The 19,187-nt window shown below is 37.1% G+C and overlaps 1 protein-coding gene across 1 annotated transcript in view; it reads right to left on the bottom strand.

Annotated features, from left to right (window-relative positions):
- Positions 1-2,931: 2,931 nt before the first annotated feature.
- arid3a (AT-rich interactive domain 3A) overlaps positions 2,932-19,187 on the bottom strand; it is a 33,707-nt gene continuing 17,451 nt past the window's right edge. Inside the window, exons 4-9 of the mRNA XM_079597720.1 lie at positions 11,104-11,176; positions 10,342-10,525; positions 8,778-9,025; positions 8,095-8,352; positions 5,594-5,683; positions 2,932-5,494 (exon numbers count right to left, since the gene is read on the bottom strand). Of these exons, the coding sequence (XP_079453846.1) occupies positions 5,364-5,494; positions 5,594-5,683; positions 8,095-8,352; positions 8,778-9,025; positions 10,342-10,525; positions 11,104-11,176 (984 nt within the window). The 3' untranslated portion in view covers positions 2,932-5,363. The remainder of the gene's footprint in view (positions 5,495-5,593; positions 5,684-8,094; positions 8,353-8,777; positions 9,026-10,341; positions 10,526-11,103; positions 11,177-19,187) is intronic.

The following is a 19,187-nucleotide window of genomic DNA, read 5'->3' as shown; positions in this document are numbered from 1 at the left end:
TCATTGCAGAAGTCATTTTTGTCTGCACAGGTTTCTGACAACTTTAATGATAAATAAAGATGATATTTAATGACATTTGCCAATGTAATACCTAATGTAATGTTTCATAAAACTTAGAGACCTTAATGTGAACATTTTCTTCTTGAATTTTACGGCTAATAATGTTTTTCATTCGTTTCATTGCTGTTGGCCATATTTTTTTAAAGGGATAGTTCACCCAAAAATGAAAATGGTATCATCACTTACTCACCATGAAGTTGTTCCAAATCTATATGCATGCACCATGTACACAAAAGAAGATATTTTGAAAAATATGGGTAACCAAACAGTTGATGGACCCCTTTGGCTTCCATGGTATGACAAATATATATATATACTATGGAAGTCAATGGCTCCATCAACTGTTTGTTTACTGACATTCTTCAAAATGGTATGCAGAATACCTGCAGAAGAAATAACTTCATACAGGTTTGTAACAACTTGAGGGTGAGTAAATGACGAGAGAATTTTTATTTTTAGGTGAACTATCCCTTTAAATGTGGCATAGTCTCACACTGGATGGAAGAGGATTAAATATCCCTTTAAATAAACCTTAATCAGGGTGCCGCCATATTTAAGTTTCGACAGGAATTCAAACAAGGCTGTGAGGGATTCAAAAATGTGTTCAATGGACTGTACTGTTGTTTAACACCATACATTGTTCATCTGAATTCAATATGGTGTCTAACCTGAAGGTTATAGGGTCAAAAAACTAAATTATTTTACACATTCAATGTGTTTTGTTGAACAAAATTGACAATTATGATTTTGTTTTGTTGGACAAAATAAGAAAATAAGTTGTATTTAAGCGTATAGAGTGTTGGGGAAAGTTATTGTTAAAGGTAATGCATTACAATATTGTGTTTATTTCTAAAAAAGTAACTAATTTCATAGCTTTGTATGGAAAGTAAAGCATTACGTTACATTTTATCACATGTGCTGGGCATGCTAGTTTTTTAAATAACAAAAATATTTTTTTGGCAAATGTAAAGGCCCTTTCACACCAAAAGTGCAAATGCAAAAGGAAATGCAAATTCATTCATGTACAGTAGAGGGCGCTGGGCGCAGCTCAAACAAACCTTTCAGATGTGCTGAAAAAAATGAAAAATAAAAAAATGAAACAAATGTGATGTTTTTCTTAAGTCATTTTTGACTATTAGTGTGGTAGTATGATATACATTGGTTAATAAAATTAGATTAAATGCATACAATTAGGTTTGTGTAATATTCAGAGTTTGCATTTCACTGTTTTTATTCATTTTGAGGAATACTGAATCTGTTTTTGTGCAAGTGAGATGAGCAAATGCATAGGCCTATTCACATATTAACATGCCTGTTAGTCTAGGACTACAATAAGCATCATGTTCACACAGCGCACACAACTTCTGCACTTGCTGATTTCTCTCAACATGGTGACAGAAGAACTGTCCTGTCAGCCTATACATGGGAAAACTTGCTTTACTAATTTGAAACAGTAACTCAGAAATGTTATTGTAAATATAAAAGTAATGTTATGTTACTTTAGTTACTTGAAAAAAAGTAACCAGATTAACTTGCATTACTTGTAAAGCATTATCTCCAACACTTGATAGTTACAATACTTTATGTGCCTTTTAATATAGAATGGTTTCATTTTGGTATAAAAAAAAATCATTCTATACCTCCTCTAAAAGTTCTCTCTGAACAAGAAACACTTTTCACAAATTTGTGTTGACACAAAGAAAAGAAACAGTCATGACGTCATCACAAGGAGAGGAAAACACAAGACACAAACCGTAACACATGTTTCTATAACATGGAGAGGTTTTAAATGGAAAATAATCAAGAACTGCACTAACATTACATCAGAATTAAATTTTATTGTATTCAATGTTAACAGCTGAAGATCTCAGTTTTGAAAAATCAAACATTGAAAAATCTGATGCTTGACAATTATAAAATGTAAACGTTGTGAGTACATTTTGCAAACTCTGAAACAACAAAACTCATCAACATGAACGGTCTCTTTTAAACAGGGCAATAACATACTGAACACAACAGAAAACAGACACACCCAAACTGAAGCTCCAGAATTACTATTACATTACAACATATAAAAAAGGCAATAACTTCGGTAAAAAAAAAATCTATTTCCTCTGTTAACTGCATTTTGTTTTAAATGTGTTGAGGTGTGCGTTTTGTCATTATCTGGGTTTTCAGCATTCAGACTGAGAGGTACAGTTGTTGTGAGATGATTTCCTAAAATAGAGTATTTTGAATCTATAATATTCCAGCCATAACAGCACTTTTGTGACATTCGTCGGATCCCCTTTCCCCCAATAACATATCAATAGATTAAATAGGTAAGGATTGTCTTTGTCCTTCACCCCTAACAGAAGCAGTCAAGAGGCCGACACTACGCAATTCAAACGTTTTAAAAACACACAAGTGGAAATACACAGAATGGTGCATCAGTGGTACGTTCAGCACCGTAACCAAAACCTGGTCTCTCCGAGGAACAATTTCAGATTCAAACTAAGCAAGCCAAAACTCAAAAGCACTCACATAAAAAAAGGGATATTGAGATTTTCAAAAAGAAAAAATAATACATATATACTTGCAATTAATAAAAACCCTTGAGTCAGTGTGCAAAGGGAAACATTTACCATTACCATTATAAAAGGGTAAAATAAATGTTTTTCACTGACCACAGCACTAAGATGAACATTTCTGTATAACTAGAGGTAGAATTGTATTTCCTGAGAAGACAACGTATGCCTTTTCTTAACATAAATCCTAAATTTCACAGCTGTCTATGTATTGGAAAAGTGAATTACTTGATTTTTTTTTAGTGTAATGTTAAGTTCTGAAAAGAGAAAAGCTTACAAAGAAATATCAAATGAATAAGGCATCCTGCTTTAATAGCAAAGTTTTATTGTACAGCAATTTTGGTTGTCCTTGCAATAAAGTTGACTACATTAGCATGCTATATTTACTTTTTAAAATGTGCATACTTTAAGGCATACATCAAAGTGAAAACAGATCTGACATCCCTCTTATGGATACCAACTGCTTTAAACGGGTGTTATGTGTATCTGTCTTACTTTGTGTGGTAAAAGTATTGTTTCCTAAGAAAAAGAAACAGCATCTCTGATTGAAAAAATAAAAAAAAGTTGAGGGATTTGATTCTAAAAGGCAGACTGGCAGATGAAACAGGAAAAAATCTCTATTTAAAATAAGCATCGAGGAAAAATGCCATGATCCCATTGTGGCATTTTTACAAGCAAGAAGGAACTTGAAGGATATCATGGCTAATATATTTAAATGAACAGAATAAAAGTGGACATGTATGCCCTGTTTTACTTCACAGCAGGTAAATCCATGTGAAAAGTTGCAAACTGGAAAGGCTTGCAAACAATTCTGAGCTGATAAATGAGTCTTTGAGGTAGAGATTTGGCATTAATGACTTTGAAGTGTGTTATAATGAATTGTCCTGATATAAATAGAAAAAAACCCTAATATGTACAGTTGTACAATACAGACCGAAACAGTAAAAACCTTTTCTAGACTGCTTCCTGTACAGCAACTATGGTCCTTGTGAATAATAAAGGGTTGCTTCAAGAGTGAGCATTAAAATGAGAAAAAGAGGATGTGGTAGCTTGACGGTTAAGGAGCTCATCAGTGAAAGCAAAGGCCACAAGTTTGATCCAAAATAAAGGATCAAGGCATTTAACTAAGTTTCTCCAAAGAATCTGTACCGGCGAGCTGTTTTGGATAGAAATACAGCTTTAAGCTTCTGGAAACCCCATTTTCCTAACGCCCAACTAACTTGAAATGCAAAATAAATGATTCAATTTCAGATGAAAGACTACCATGTTTGTATCAATCAAAAGAAAGTTTAACCCCTAGATGCCCACCAAGTGAGTTTTTTGACCTTGCATACAGTGTAATGCTAGAAGAGCTTGACAATTCATAAATTGCAGCTACAAGTTGATAAGGACAGGAAAAAGACCTTCTTACTGTCCGGAACAGTTGATGACATGATTAAAAACAACCTAAAAAGATTAACACAGGAAACCAAATCCCTTTAGAAGAGAATATTCCATTCTGCTCAACACACTTTGCAGTTTCAAAACATCCCATTGTAATTAGAATTTTCTCTGATTTGTGCTGTTGTTTTTTTTGGATAAAAATACATAACCAGAAACTGCTCTGCGTGATAAAGCAAAGGCTGCATTGTTGGACCCCTCAATGACACTCAACACTGCATTACATTAAGCTAAAAGACCTGATGATGTGACAAACTAAATCTCCAGTTAGTGTAGTAATCAAACACAGGATGAATTTGTTTAAATCTTAAAACGAACGTATAATTATACTGTCATGCTTTGAGTCAAACTGTGATTATTTTCCGCCAAACCACTGATCTGAGTGAAAGCTCCACAAAGTTATACACAAATAAGTAAAACAACCTCTGAACTACTTCCAATTCTACTTTAGAGCAACTATGGGCCAAAACAGTTTGTGGGCTGTGGCAGTTCCAGGTAACGTCGTTCAGTCCCTGCAATACCTCAGCCAGAGTTTGCAGTTTGAAGAGGCAAAAAACAAACATGAATAATAAAAACGTCATGAATGCAATTATACACGTCTACAAATGCATGCCTACGATTTTTTTTTAAAATGAGTTCCTTAGCATAAATGTTCACTGACTAAGATCATTAACACCATCACAGAGCAGACCTCTAAGATGGGAAATCAAATGGTTGACTACTTGCAATAAATGTAAAAAAACTAAAAACCTCCACATCATTATGCACTTTGTATTGTGTTAGTGCTGAAGTTTAGATGTTCGCCTGTCAACAGCGCATTCAACGTGTGCTGAGGAAAAACCTTCACAAGGCACTGCAGATACATACACAGGGAAAATAAAATCTATAATAATATATTATTAGTTCAGACCCTTAAGCTGTTTGCATCACACGTTATAACAATCCTACTATTGTTATGGTTTTGCTTATAGATGAAAAGCTTTCATCAGTCAGAGATTATAAAACCCTAAAAAGCAGAATCCTACTGCCTTGTTAACGCCAGACAGTGTGCTCACAGAAAGAGAAATAAATTATTCACAGGTTTTGCATATACATTATATATCATTATCTTTATAATAAACTCTGTTGTTATTTTAGATTTCTTTTGACTCCTGAACAAAGGAGAGTGTAAATAAAAGACCTGAGCTAGTGTACTTCAAGTTGAGAACGATTCAGTTATTCCTGACTAGTTTTTGGCATATCTTCTGTAGTAACTGAGGTTTTGGTTTTGCATTGAGGGGGAGAGAGTCTGAGGTGCTAAGGCGATTGGTTGTTGGAGGAGGATGAGGTAGGCGTGTGGAGAACTGATTGAGGCCCGCTGTTGCCTGCGGAAGATTTGTTAGATGCACCCGATGAGGTCTGCGCCGCAGCCTGGGCGAAGAGAACACCTATTATGAGAAAACAGGAAGATTGGTCACAAACAAAACAAGGTTGAACTTGAACACACACACACACACACAAAATATATGTGGTGACAGGCTCCTCACCAGTGTAGACGACTCCATTAAGCTCCAAAGACATGCTGATGCTGTTTAGGCCATTGGTAGTCAGGTTCATGGCAGAGTCTGGTCTGCTCTCTGATGGACAACAAAGAGTTTATATCTGAATAAAAGCACATTCATTTTTTTGCACTTTGGAAAAGTAATAGCACAACTCTCCTCAAAAAGTATTTATGCAACACAAACACTCTAGTACAAGTTAAGTGCCAACATTTAATACGTGGGGTGGGGATTTATACAAATCACTAACCAAAAGTATGTGCAATAGTAATAATCCTCTGTGGCATTTAAACAGTATAATCTGAAAGCATACTGGCTACCAGCAGGGGATGCTACTTCTCAGCTATTTCCCAGTCAAGCAACTTTAAAAAAACAATGCAAACAGATCACATGCAGTGGCAAGGGGAATTTGTTGAATCTCTTATTCATCTTCCGATAAAATATGCAAGGTGAAACCTCTAGTATTTAACACCTCTAACCAAGAAAAGGAAATCAATCTGTGTTGAGGCAGGGATTCCCCACAAAAGAAAAGCTATTTGGCTTGTAGTTTTGTCTTTGCGGTTTAAAATGGGTCAACACCTCCAGTCGTCTAATGAATCAGATCCTGCATGCCACCATCCTTTAGAGTAAATACATCAGTGCAACTTTCAACTCTGATAAGATCTAATCAGAGCACTTTTAAACATCCCATTTCCTCATTCACAAGAACAGCATTTAGTAAGAACTGTACTAGAGTTACTACTGTGGGATAATGAGAGCTCAGACTAATGACTCACACTACAGAAGGAGGCTGACATCTCCACCTGTCAACTACTGATATGCAACGTGCACTTACCACATGCCAGTAATTTAGTCTGTGGTAATATTTTCACACCCTTTCCTACAAAATAGTTAGTACCAGTGAATGATGATGTAAGAGGGGCTTTGCAGTACTGCACTAGAACACACACTGAGTTCATTTCTTAACCTCAGGAACCAGAAGTTGGATATTCCACACACAGGTTTCCCTGAAACATCAAACATTTATTAAAAGGTGTTTTTTCTCAGGTTGGTGTTTATGTGAAAAGATAAAACCACAGTAAGAATGCAAATTGAGGCAACTATGTAGGCTAACTGTAACATACAAATGAAACACATTTACATATTATTAAGAAATATGTATCTTTAGGTTTACAGATGGTGTGTTAATTTACGTCTCTCTCTCGCTCTCTCTCTCTCTCTCTAGATATATAGATAGATATATAGATGGATAGATATATAGATAGAACACAGCATAAATTAGTACACCACATCTGAACAAAGATATATACATATTTCTTAATTCAGCAAATGTGTTACTTTATAGTATTTAGAATGTCCTCCATAGTAATGATCAACACAAATACGTAGAGCACATCAAATATGGTAAATGACAGCTCAACTATAGCTTGCTTGATGTGCGAGAACAAATCTCATTGGTTCTTGCACAAGTTCAACCGTGTTTGCACGCAATGTGAGAACAAACCTCATTGGCTTTCATGCAGTACCATGAGCTTCTGTTTACCATATTTCATATGCTTTATATGTATGTGTGCTGATCAATGTTTATTCTGTTCATCATATAAAGCGATCATGTCTCTTCAGAAGACTTGAATTAAACTGCTTGATTCATATGCATTACTTTTACAATGTCTTTTTGAAGCTTGGAAGGTCTGGTTGAATGAAACTTTTAGTAGAGGACCAGAAATCTCTAAAGCTTCATTAAAAATATCTTAAACTGTATTTTGAAGACGAACGAAAGTCTTATGAGTTTTAAATGACATGAATGTGAGTAAATGACAGAAATTTAATTTTTGGGTGAACTAGGCCTTTAAGACAGATTTGTCAAGCAACCCAAGATCTACTTTCCTGCAGAGTTTACCTCCAACCCTAATCAAACACACCAGTACAAGCTAATCATGGTCTTTAGGATTACTAGAAACAAAGTCACTATAAGGCAAGCCTTCAAGGTTAGCAAAGCTTAGCTGTCTTTTTGAATGGATGTCAATGGAGGAGAGGCTTCACTACACTGAATAAACTTCTTTTGTTGGAAAACAGCTTATTTAATGACTCAACAGCCTATCAGCTAATCTTCAACATGTTTGCCATTAAATTTTAGGAAAAACTTCTGTTTTATAAGAGAAACCACAGACTTATTTGAATGCAAATAAATTCCATGACTTCAAGGCTGTAATGTGATTGGTTATCCAGAAACTTGTGATCCAAGTTGGCCGTTACGCTTTTCCAATTGTAGAGCCACAGACCCTGTTATCTCCAAATAATGAGACCATCTCTGCTAGAAAGCTACAGGCATGCGAGTTTGATTGGGGTTGGAGCTAAACTCTGCAAGAAAATTGGATCTCAGTGGAGCCCAGCCCTGGTCTAGTTGGTTTTAAAATCTGTCTGCACATCTTTACTTATATATTTGGATCATCACTTGTCTGGACCCCAGAATGTTAAAGTATCAGTACCTTGATTGTTGATGCGAATGTTCATAGGGATTTGTGCCGTCATGGCCAGCAGGTTGTGTTGCAGAGCTCTCTGCAGTAGCCGCTGGTGTTCCTCCAGTGGTAGTGCAATCTTCTTCTCCGGGGGCTCGCCGGACTCCAGCTTGTCCCGCAGCTGCTCCAGTGCAGCTACCTGTGCGATGGTGGCCTGTGCAGCTGCAGCCTGGGCCGCAGCTACGGTCTGACTGGCCAGAGACACTGGTAGACGAACCCCATCATCCTCTACAACAGAAAAGAGACAAAACACATTTGAAATAAAGCAAACCAAATGGCCAACATTAAAGAACATGTGTACACCAAGATGTCATTAACTCTTTCCCCACTAGCATTTTAATAAAAAAGTTGCCAGTCAGCTCCAGCATTTTTTTATTTATTTTACATATGGATATGCTTACAATCGCTTTTGCTAGTTTCTGCTGCTTCTTTGCCTGTTTTGAGATCAGGAGATTCAATACTCTTTGAGAAGAGGTTTTATAGCGCCCCCAACCATATAACAGTGAAAACACAGAAAGACGGAAAATTCCGTCAATGGTGGGACATTTTTTTCTTACAAATTACGTACATTTTTGTCAATGGCGGGTAAAGAGTTAAAGAGATATTTTCATGATCCTCTGCATTATTTCTGCGTGTCTGTGAGCAGGTCTTACCTTTTTTAATTTTCTGTAAGGATAAGATGGAGGCTCCGTTGCTGGGCAGGGCGATGCCCATGGGTGGCATGGAGAGTTTGGGAGAGGAGAGCATGGTGGGTGTTCCATTGGGCGAGTAGGTGAAGAGTGAGCTGCCAAAACCTTGCCTGCGTCCCTCTCGCCGGTTACTGTCGATGGCCGCCTGCAGCTCGTTGGGATTGCTGAGACCCCTCTTCTCACATTCGTAAGGATACAGATACTTCATATACCTGCAGAGGGGTGAGAAATTAAGAACACACAATAAGTTACCAACTAATTAATGATCTAATTGTCCCTTTCAGACAAACCAACCTGCAGTCCTCTTACAGGGATAGGCTTCCTGGAGTAACCTGGTATTATGTAGTCTCAAGCCCAAAGTATAAATGGCATAGGTTAGTTGTCACAATGAGCGAGAAAGAGTGACATGGAGCAGCTAAATCTCAAACCTCTGGGTTTATTTTAAAGTAAAGTTTTAAGAGTGTCTGCTGGCAAAAACAGAACGCAACAGAGCTCGTGATAAAACAACATTGGCTTGACTTTTCAGAGATAAAGAGAATTGAGGGATTTGAAATGTTGTAAAAGCGACGCAGTGATGGTGTTTTTATTACTCAACAGGTGAGTAAGGTATTTTATTGAACGGATGAATTGCCATATGTAGCTCTCAAACAGAACTTATTGTTAAGCAGCATTATCTATTGTGAAGGGTCCACACAGTCACACAGAGCTTAGGCACAACCAAAACAATGTTGTTCTGCAAAATGCCTTCAGTTTTATTTTTAACCGCTAGATAGCCAAGTTACATAGTGCACCTTTAAAAATTAAAACTTAGTCAGACCACAGCAATAATTTATACAGTAAAATTTGTTGTGCTTCGGATATCAGGCTGACTAGCTACAGAAGTTACTATAGCTATACCCATTAAAAGACATAATACTTCCTTGAAAACAAATTCCAGCACAGTGCTACAAAAGCCCATGAAATGACCCTTCACAATAGATCATGTTTTGCAATGAACTGTTTGAGAGCTACACATGGCAATTTATCTGTTCAACCAGTTGAGTAATAAAACGGCATCTCTGAATTGCTTTTGCAACATTTAAAATCCCGCAGTTCTCGCCATGTCCTAAAAGCAAAGCCAATGTTTATTCTGATTTTATTACGAGCTCTGTCGCGTTCTCTTTTTTGCCAGCAGACAACTAACCTATGCCACTACCACTTCAAACACACGTCAAAGTAGCCGGAGCCACGTTTCTCTATTTACGTATATGACAAGACACGAACGGGCGAGTGCCGCATGTATGCAACTTCCCACAAAACAATCCAGACAGGTTTAAAATATAAGCACTTATGACAGACTTACCATAGTGAATCAGGGTAAGACAAGAACATGTTTTGGAAGAAGGATTGATGTATTGACTCATTTAAATTTTGAACAAAAAAAAGTTACATAGGTGTACCTTTAAATAATGACCATATAAATGCCAGGCCTGTACAGGTATAAGTAAACATAATTTCTCTTGCAGTGGAGGTGTCTGCGAGTACTTACTGTGTTCTGAGAGTGAAGGCAGCACTAGTGATGGAGGTCGGCAAGTTCAGGCCCTTCGTGATCTCCCTCCACAACTTTTTATTTATGACCTCCACTAGCCCCCCCTTCTCTGTCACCAGTTGGTACAGCATGTAGAGGTCCAGCACCTGCTTGGCCATGATGGGAATCCTGTTCACTGGGGTCCCTGCACAAAAACAAACAGCTGCATTGAGCGTCATAGTAGTTTGAAAATATACACTATAAAAAGGAAAGAAACTCCCGTATGAGTCTCCATTTGGGAAAATGTCAGTGTTTTTCCTAGGCAGCAGGTTGTCGTACATGCATTTGTGCTATAAAAAAACATGGCTGATAAAATTCTCTCACAGGTCATTAATTTATTAATCAGGAGAGGGTTTAACAGGTGTTGGAGAACATTTTCCAAAGCCAGTGGAGCGGGTTTATGTAAATGTATATGGGAACACATGCTTCAACAGTTCCAAGGCCGGATCATGACATGGACATGTGTTAGCACTCCCACGTTTATAATCACACATGTGAATGTGGGAGCTACAGCCCAAGTTCAGCATGATACAAACAGAGGAAACTGTAGTGCTTTGATATAAACACACACAAACATCACCGTGGAGATGTGAAAGATGAGCTGGGTGTTGATGTGAGTGCAAAAGGGGCAGACTTAGGACAGGTCTGAGTGATGAAGGACTCTATAAGATGTCATATGGAGATGTTTCAGATCAGGAAAAGGGTGATTTTCTTTACGCATACCTCTCTTCTGCATAAAGCTGAACAGATCGTCCAGGAACTCCTTCCTCTTTGGGTCACTGTCCAGTTCATAGAGCTGCATAAGGAAAAGCAGACAAAAAAAAAAAGTTAAAAGCACAGTGCATGAAAATGTGTTCTCATCACTCTTGACTTCCTGATCAGGAATTGCATTATTTAAGCAGTAAAGCACAAGAGGCCATGCTATATTTTGAAGTCATGGCTAAACAGCATGGTTAGCTAGAGACAGTTAGTCTCACTGCATCCGTTTTATGAAGGAAAGTGTTGACTGCGGTGTGAACTGATACCGATATCTATGGACATTAGGTAATCAGTCAACCTAGCTTGTTCTTTATATTGCTGCCGTTTTATTTTATTTAAATATCTAAATGTTGGTAAGAAGAAAACTAAAAAACTTTCATGCATGAAATGGACATTGGTTATGCTCATCTTCCAACTTTGAAGTTATCTTGAGTAAAACAGCTCAATATTTAACAAAGTACATACAAAAGACCTGAACCGGAAGCCATGCGAACTGTTTTACAGAATATGGAAGTTTGTTGTGCATAACACCCATTACATGCTCGAAACATATTCATTAACGTCAAGTGCACTATTGCTTCTAACAAAACCTACACACACAAAAAAAGGACATCTATCTATCCATTACAGCTGTTACCATGGCCATGTTTGGAACAGCATGCTACCATACTATGACCAACTATACTTTCCAAAATGAGCAGTAAACAAAGCACATTGTGCAGAACAGTATACACAACAATGCAATATGCAAGACCTTACTTTTCCACTGCAGTGAATGAACAACAAGTAATACCTGTGCCATGATGACTATTTTTCGATTCAGTATTAGATCAATTACATTTTCTTTTGCTTTTATTTTTGATTTGTTTGTTAATCTTGTTATATGCATGTCACATGTGAAGCACTTTAAGTTGCATTTTATGTATGAAAAGTGCTATTAAATATTTTTTTATAATGTCCACAATGCAAAAGACAATAACTGGACAGCACTGGCTGAATGAAATATGAAATGTAATGAGGTGATGTAGAGAGGTCAAGTTATAACAATACAGCATACTATACTTTGAAACGTTTATCATTATGCTTCAAATGCTATTTTGGTTGTGTCTATGCGTTTTTGAGGAGTGCCACACAATAAATCTCTCAAATGGCTTGCCTCTTCTCTATTTTCAGTTGGGTACTCAGAACGCACCCTTATTTTTTTCTTACCAATGATTTTACTATCCATTTCCCTTTTACCTGTCAGTCTGTACAAAACCAGCAGCCCAACTCTCCATACCATTATAGGTCTTTATAAGAATACCTCAATGTAATGCTTAAAGGGATAGTTGACCCAAAAATAAAAATTCTGTCATAAATTACTCAACCTCATGTTGTTCCAAACCCATAAGACTTTCATTCATCTTCGGAACACAAATGAAGACCTTTTGGATGAAATCTGGGAGCTTTTTGTCCCTCTCTTTGAAAGCCTAAGTAACTACCACTTTGACGCTTCAAAAAGTTCATAAAGAGATTGTAAAACTAATCTAGTTAAGTAAAAAAAAAAGAAAAAAAGACTCGATCACTTTATATGATGAACAGACTTAATTTAGGCTTTTATTCACTTTCAAACATTGATCAGTGAAAATAAACAGAAGCTCAACCGAACCTGCTTTGCGCGCCAGAACAAACCTCAATGGTTCTTGCAGAAGCTCAAACGTGCTGCGTAACTCGAGAATGAACTTCATTGGTTCTCAAGCGAACATGCTTGAGCTTCCATTTACCACAACTAATGTGCGAGTCGAGGAATGTTTGTGTAAAAAAGCCTAAATTCAACCTGTTCATCATATAAAGCGATCGTATCTCTTCAGAAAATTAAGGCTAAACCGCTCAATTTATATGGATTAGTTTTACAATCTCTTTATGAACTTCAAAGCATCAAAGTGATAGTTACTTGGACAATGGTCAATGGAGGGACAGAAAGCTCTCAGATTTCATCAAAAATATCTTCATTTGTGTTCCAAAGATGAACGAAAGTCTTACGAGTTTGGATCATCATGAGGGTGAGTAATAAATGGCGGAATTTTCGATTTTGGGTGAACTATCCCTTTAAGGAATCCAAAGAAATTTTACAGTTTTGACTCAAAAGCCTTAAAGATAGGGTAGGTCAGAATTGTCTAAAAAAACTTTTATTCAAATTTGTTTAAACTGTCTTTATATACCAATACATAATTAAAATGCAAGTACTCTGAAATGGAGAGTATAAAAAACTGAGTGACTCTAGTGCATTTAATCTTCAATAAACACAGCTCATTAATTCCATTCACTACCACCTAAAAACGGGTGCGCGACTGCGCGCACGTGGGCAGAGCCAGTAATAGCGGTGGTAATCATGGCGACGGAGAGTGACAGTCGCGCAAGCCAATCACTTGTTTCGTCCCGGTAGGAATTAATGAGCTGTGTTTTTTGAAGATTAAATACACTATAGTCACTCAATTTTTATACTCTCTTTTTCAAAGTACTTACATTTTAATTATGTATTGGTAAATAAAGACAGTTTAAGCCAATTTGAAAAAAGTTCTTTAGACAATTCTTACCTACCCAACCTTAAGAGCTCACAAAACTGTAACTGCTCTTGATTCATTTCAAGTTGACACATGATTATCACAAAATGTGATTCAAAGAGTGAATGAGACAGTCCAATTTAAACGTCTTTCATATTGATTCTTAAAAAAAAAAAGAAAAAGAAAAAAAGTGTCTCACCAGAGTTGTTAGTTTGTGAATCAGTATAGCAATGGAGAAAATACTATTAGGTTACTTTATGCAACATTCCTGTATTGCCATAATAAATAGTAATTACAAGATGAATTCACCGCTATATTCAGTTATGTCTGAGGACATTGTGTAAAAATGTTATGATTTTTCCTTTAGCAAAGTACTGAAACAAAGAAAGCAGATAAAGTGCATGGCTATTATGAAGTGACATCAAATGTAAAATGTGAGATTAATTGTTGAAGCCATTGACATTTAGTTTTTATATGATGTTACAGTCAATTGGGGACATCTAAGATCCCAGTTTCAATACAATTTCAATAAAGAAGATTCCATCTTGTGATTGCGAGTTTTAAAAAAAAGAAGAAAAAAATAATAATAATAATATATATATATATATATATCATAAATCATCAGGTAAACAGGAACCAATCATTAAGATTTTAACTCTTGCTCTGAGATCTCACCCTCAGGGGACTTCAGCTCTCACCAATGGTTAGAGCCATAGATCCTTTTGCCCCAAATTCTGCTGATACATCCTAAGCCCCCACCCTCATACCATGGAAACACATCTGTTTATCTGTTTTTAGCGGGTAGAAGCAGAGACCTCAAATACAGGGTGGAGGAATGTACCACAAAAGAGTTGGTTGGATATGAATTTTAGGCTCTAAATGTTACATCAAACTTGGTGGTAAAATAGAAGTAATGACTGACATCAGAGCTATGCAAAGATAAACATCCAACATAACGAAGAACCTAACCGACAGAACACAAACGAGCATTTGCGTCCTTATTTGAATTCAGGAATGCACCTAACGATCACGTTAAAAGTAACAAAGATGTAATAAAGGTGTAAAATGCTTTTGTGGGTCAGTTTTACTTCTCAAAAGGTATTCAGAAGTGAGCAAGTGAATGAATACTGAATAGGATACCTTGGATTGTATTTCAATGACACGTGAGCTGTTGGCCTCGAAACAACGCTGCAACATTTCACACCTGCCAATCACCTCACGAGGCAGGCAAAACGACAATGGGGAGGATGGGCCGGAAATAAGTGAGGCCCAAGTGGGGTGAGGGTAACAATGAAAGCACAAAAGAACAGTATCGATCTCATGAAGATGCCTGTTCTCAGACGCCTCAATCTTACTTCATTTGAGTGATGGGGTTGTATTGAGGGCCAAGGAGACTGTGGTTTCTGTATTACTGAGAGAAACTACAGGGCCACAACGTCCCTAGCTAAACCACGCTTAACCAGAAACACCTGCAGGGAACGAGAAATTGATTTCAGAAACCTGAAACTCTGAATTCTGGCTAAATTATTCAAATTTTTATTTATTTAACCCATACTGAAATCTGTGTTGGCTGAAAGTCAGTTTAAAGTTTCGAATACACTCAATAGATAGTATAAAAACACTGAGGAAAAAAAACCTTTATCAACCACTACCTAAATTTAACTTCGTTTAACATACCATAATGAAGCATTTTATTTAGCCCAAGAGTCTATCGATTACTGTATCATATTAACGGTTTGTTTTATGTTGATTTAATAATGAACATTAAAAATCGGAATGCATGAAAGATCTTAAATGATAGAAGTAACAGTTATCAACTATTACCTAAGTAAAACTGTTTAATACAGCATATTGTATTTTCACAAGCTTTTTATTGAACCCAAGAGTCATCATTAAAAGGAATTCTAATGTCTGAAGTCACAGAAATAGAAAAAAGTGGCATAGAATGAACTACACAAATGACACAATTAACTTAAATTTGAGACGCCTGCTCAGACAGAAATAAAGAGAGCAAAAGGGATGAAACTATCTGCTCTGAATCAATTAGGTCCTACATTTGGTATTGTAACAGCTCCAGTCATTTATCCTGTTACCTTCCTGCCTCGCAGTTCACATGATCCTAGATTTGTCCAACTACCCTCATTCACCAAAAGTGCGTGGGCGAACGGTTTCTCATAGAGATCATGATTCATAAATAAAATGTACACATTTTTCTACATTTAGAACCACATGTACTGAAAAAAAAACCCCAATTCATTGTGGAATAAAAAAATAAATAAAAAAAAAACGTTTAGCAAATGTAAGAAATTTCCTTAAAGGGGTGGTATAATGCCCTTTTCACAAGATGTAAAATAACTCTTTGATGTTTTGAGTGTGTATGTGAAGTTTTAGCTCAAAATACCCCACCGATATTTTTATATAGCATGTTAACATTTTTTGAGGGTGAGTGAAAAGAAAAAACGCACTGTTTTTGTGTGTCCCTTTAAATGCAAATGAGCTGCTGCTCCCGGCACAGAGGGCGGAGCTTCAACAGCTTGTGTCCTTTTACCGCACACAGACATGCACTGAAAATTTCAAAAACTTTTAGCCTTTTATGTTCAAACTGGAGTCAGACAATGATGGAGAGACTCAAGAAGAATTGACAACATGTAGAAGCAACAGGACATTTCTAAATGGTTAGTTGATGAATGTATGCAGCTTATGTATAGTTATCTTCTAGTCAGTGATTAGCATATTCTGTCATGGTAATCTATAAATCACGTTCCCGGGGGCGGGGTTTATGTAAATTTTAGGGTTTGTGATGTCACTAACCCGGGAGGAATGTCGTGTAGTCCCTACCAGCCGTTTGTCGTAGTCCTTAAAAAGCAATTTCTTTAAAAGAAAATATCTCCCTTTGCTTTGAACTTTGAGCATCGTAACTTTGCAGACGTTGTTTTTGCTCAAACAGCAACATTACACCCTAACTAAAGTTAGAAAAGTGAAATCTAAATCAACCACCCGTTTAAAGACCAAGAGACATTTCAGATTGATTAACAAAAAGCTTGAGAGAGAAGTGTGATGCAATGGAGAAAAGTGCGAGGCTAAGCTTTTCGGCCATCTTTGTTTACATTCCAGCGTCTAGAACCCTCAGTCTGACAGCTCAGAAGCAGCAGCAATGCCTGGACAATATCCAGCTATGAACTTCTCCCCATAACAACAATTCCTGCGCTCGTTTTCCTGCTCGGACATGAGTAAGTGGTCTGTGCAATTAAAGCTGTTTGAATAATAGAATTCCAATGGGAGATGTCTGTCTGAAATGAATATGAACACATGATGTCAAGTCTACATTAATCAGACGATTTATTCACTGTCTAGATTCTTTTCATGACTTCTTTTCCGAGACAGGAATAATTAAACGGCTGAATGATAATAGGTCAGCGGTGAAAGCAAATCTGGGAATTAAGCAAATGAGGCCCTGATATGTTTACATCAGGAACTATGAGAACTTCATTTGTTTAAACAAAGAGTGGAACCTGGAGATACACAACGGTTTGAACAACAAAACCTGATACCAAATGTATTTAAAGCAGGCATACCGCAATTCTACAACTATAAAAACAAAGCACCGATACCAAACATAATTAGCATTAGAGTTTACGGCAATTCAACATCTGGTCAAGCGATAAAAGCAAAACGATAATACAGAACATAATTAACAAGAGTTAATGAAAACTTGACAGTCAATCAAATGATAAAAACATTGAAAATGTAATTAGCAACACTACAATTTAACAACAGTTTGACAGATAAAAACAAAGTGAGGACACCAAAACCAATTAGCAAGCGTGTAAGTGTACGACAACAAAAAATTGACATTACCAAGAGTAATTAGCAAGAATGCATGTAAATCAAAAAAAAAAAAAAAAAAATCCATGAAATTTAGGATCTTTTAAGCTAGTGGGATATATTGTGGAAACAATGGATCAAACCAGTGGCTAAAACCCACATAAAAAGCTAGATTCCAAGCTCCACACAGCTTTGTGCCTTTAAAGGAACACGCCGACTTTTTGGGACTTTAGCTTATTCACTGTATCCCCCAGAGTTAGATAAGTCCATCCATACATACCCTTTTCATCTCTGTGCGAGCCGTAACTCTGACGCACCCACCGCTAGCCTAGCTTAGCACAAAGACTGGAGGTAAACGGCTCCAGCTAGCATACTGCTCCCAATAAGTGACAAAATAACACCAACATTTTCCTATTTACATGTTGTGATTTGTATAGTCACAGTGGCCCTCATTTATGAAAAGTGCGTACACCAAATTTCCAGCGTACACCTGGCGCACACCCAAAACCACGGTGACTTTGCGATTTATCAATATGGACGTTGGCGTACGGCACGCTCAAATCCTACGCTAGCTCAGGAGGTGGTGTACATGTACGCACGTTTTGAGTTAGTGCTGAAATGCGCAGAAAAACAATTCCTAACACCACAAAACACACTGACAAACTAAAGATATGATATATTATGACCCACTGTAAAAAAACAACAACATAGAAATTATAAACTATTTTTGTGAGTTAAGCCCGGGCCGGCAGGTGCGCACGGACTGGGTTCAGTAATGAAAGGCTTTCAATGACCAAAAAATAATTCAGACTGACAAAATAATTCTTCTTTTAAATAATAATAATAATAATACAAATAATAATAATAACAAAGACATTATTCTTCTAAATAACAAAAGCCTAGCCTACTAATAAGAAGAATATTACAAATTGTCATGCAATTATTCACATCATCATCACTATTGTACACCCCATTACATGTGACGTCATGCGAAATTCAACGCTAATAGTTTCAAAACACGTGCTGTAAAATAATGCATTGTGATAGGTAATTTGCTCAACCAACCAGCGATTTAAACTGGATTTCCACCAGAGAAGTTTCTCCTCTTTGCCGTCTTCCGTGTGTCCATGGCGTAAAATGAGGGCTTGGGGGAGGCGGAGACGTGAATATATAGGGGCGTGTTAATCTAATGACGATCGTTTTCAGCCACGGCATTTATCAAGAGGCAGGTATTGCGTACACCTGAATGTCAAAGGTACGCACAGCTTCATAAATCAGGCGGTGAGAGGAGTGTAAGCATACTCTTACGCCAACATATACGCCCGTTTCGACGCAAGATTGATAAATGAGGGCCAGTGTGTACAAATGACGAGGTCACATGAGACACAGCCATCTTCTAACCATATACATACTGGGAACTATATTCTCAGAAGGTGAAGCACTGCTACTTCTGCGGAGGGATTTGCTCGCAGCACCTGAGAAGCCCCGTGGCGAGGAGAGTTTGCTCAGAGTGTTGCGCTAATCACTCCGCAGAAGTAGCAGTGCTTCGCCTTCTGAGAATATAGTTCCCAGTTTGTATACAGTTAGAAGATGGCTGTGTCTCATGTGACCTTGTTATTTGTTCACGCTGTGTCTATACAAATCACAACGTGTAAATTGGAAAATGTTGGCGTCATTTTG

The sequence above is a fragment of the Phoxinus phoxinus genome (genome assembly GCF_949152265.1).
Source record: "Phoxinus phoxinus genome assembly, chromosome: 22".
In the NCBI taxonomy this organism is placed as follows: Eukaryota; Metazoa; Chordata; class Actinopteri; order Cypriniformes; family Leuciscidae; genus Phoxinus; species Phoxinus phoxinus.
Note: the sequence above shows the minus strand (reverse complement) of the source record. Positions and strands in the feature narration are given on the sequence as shown.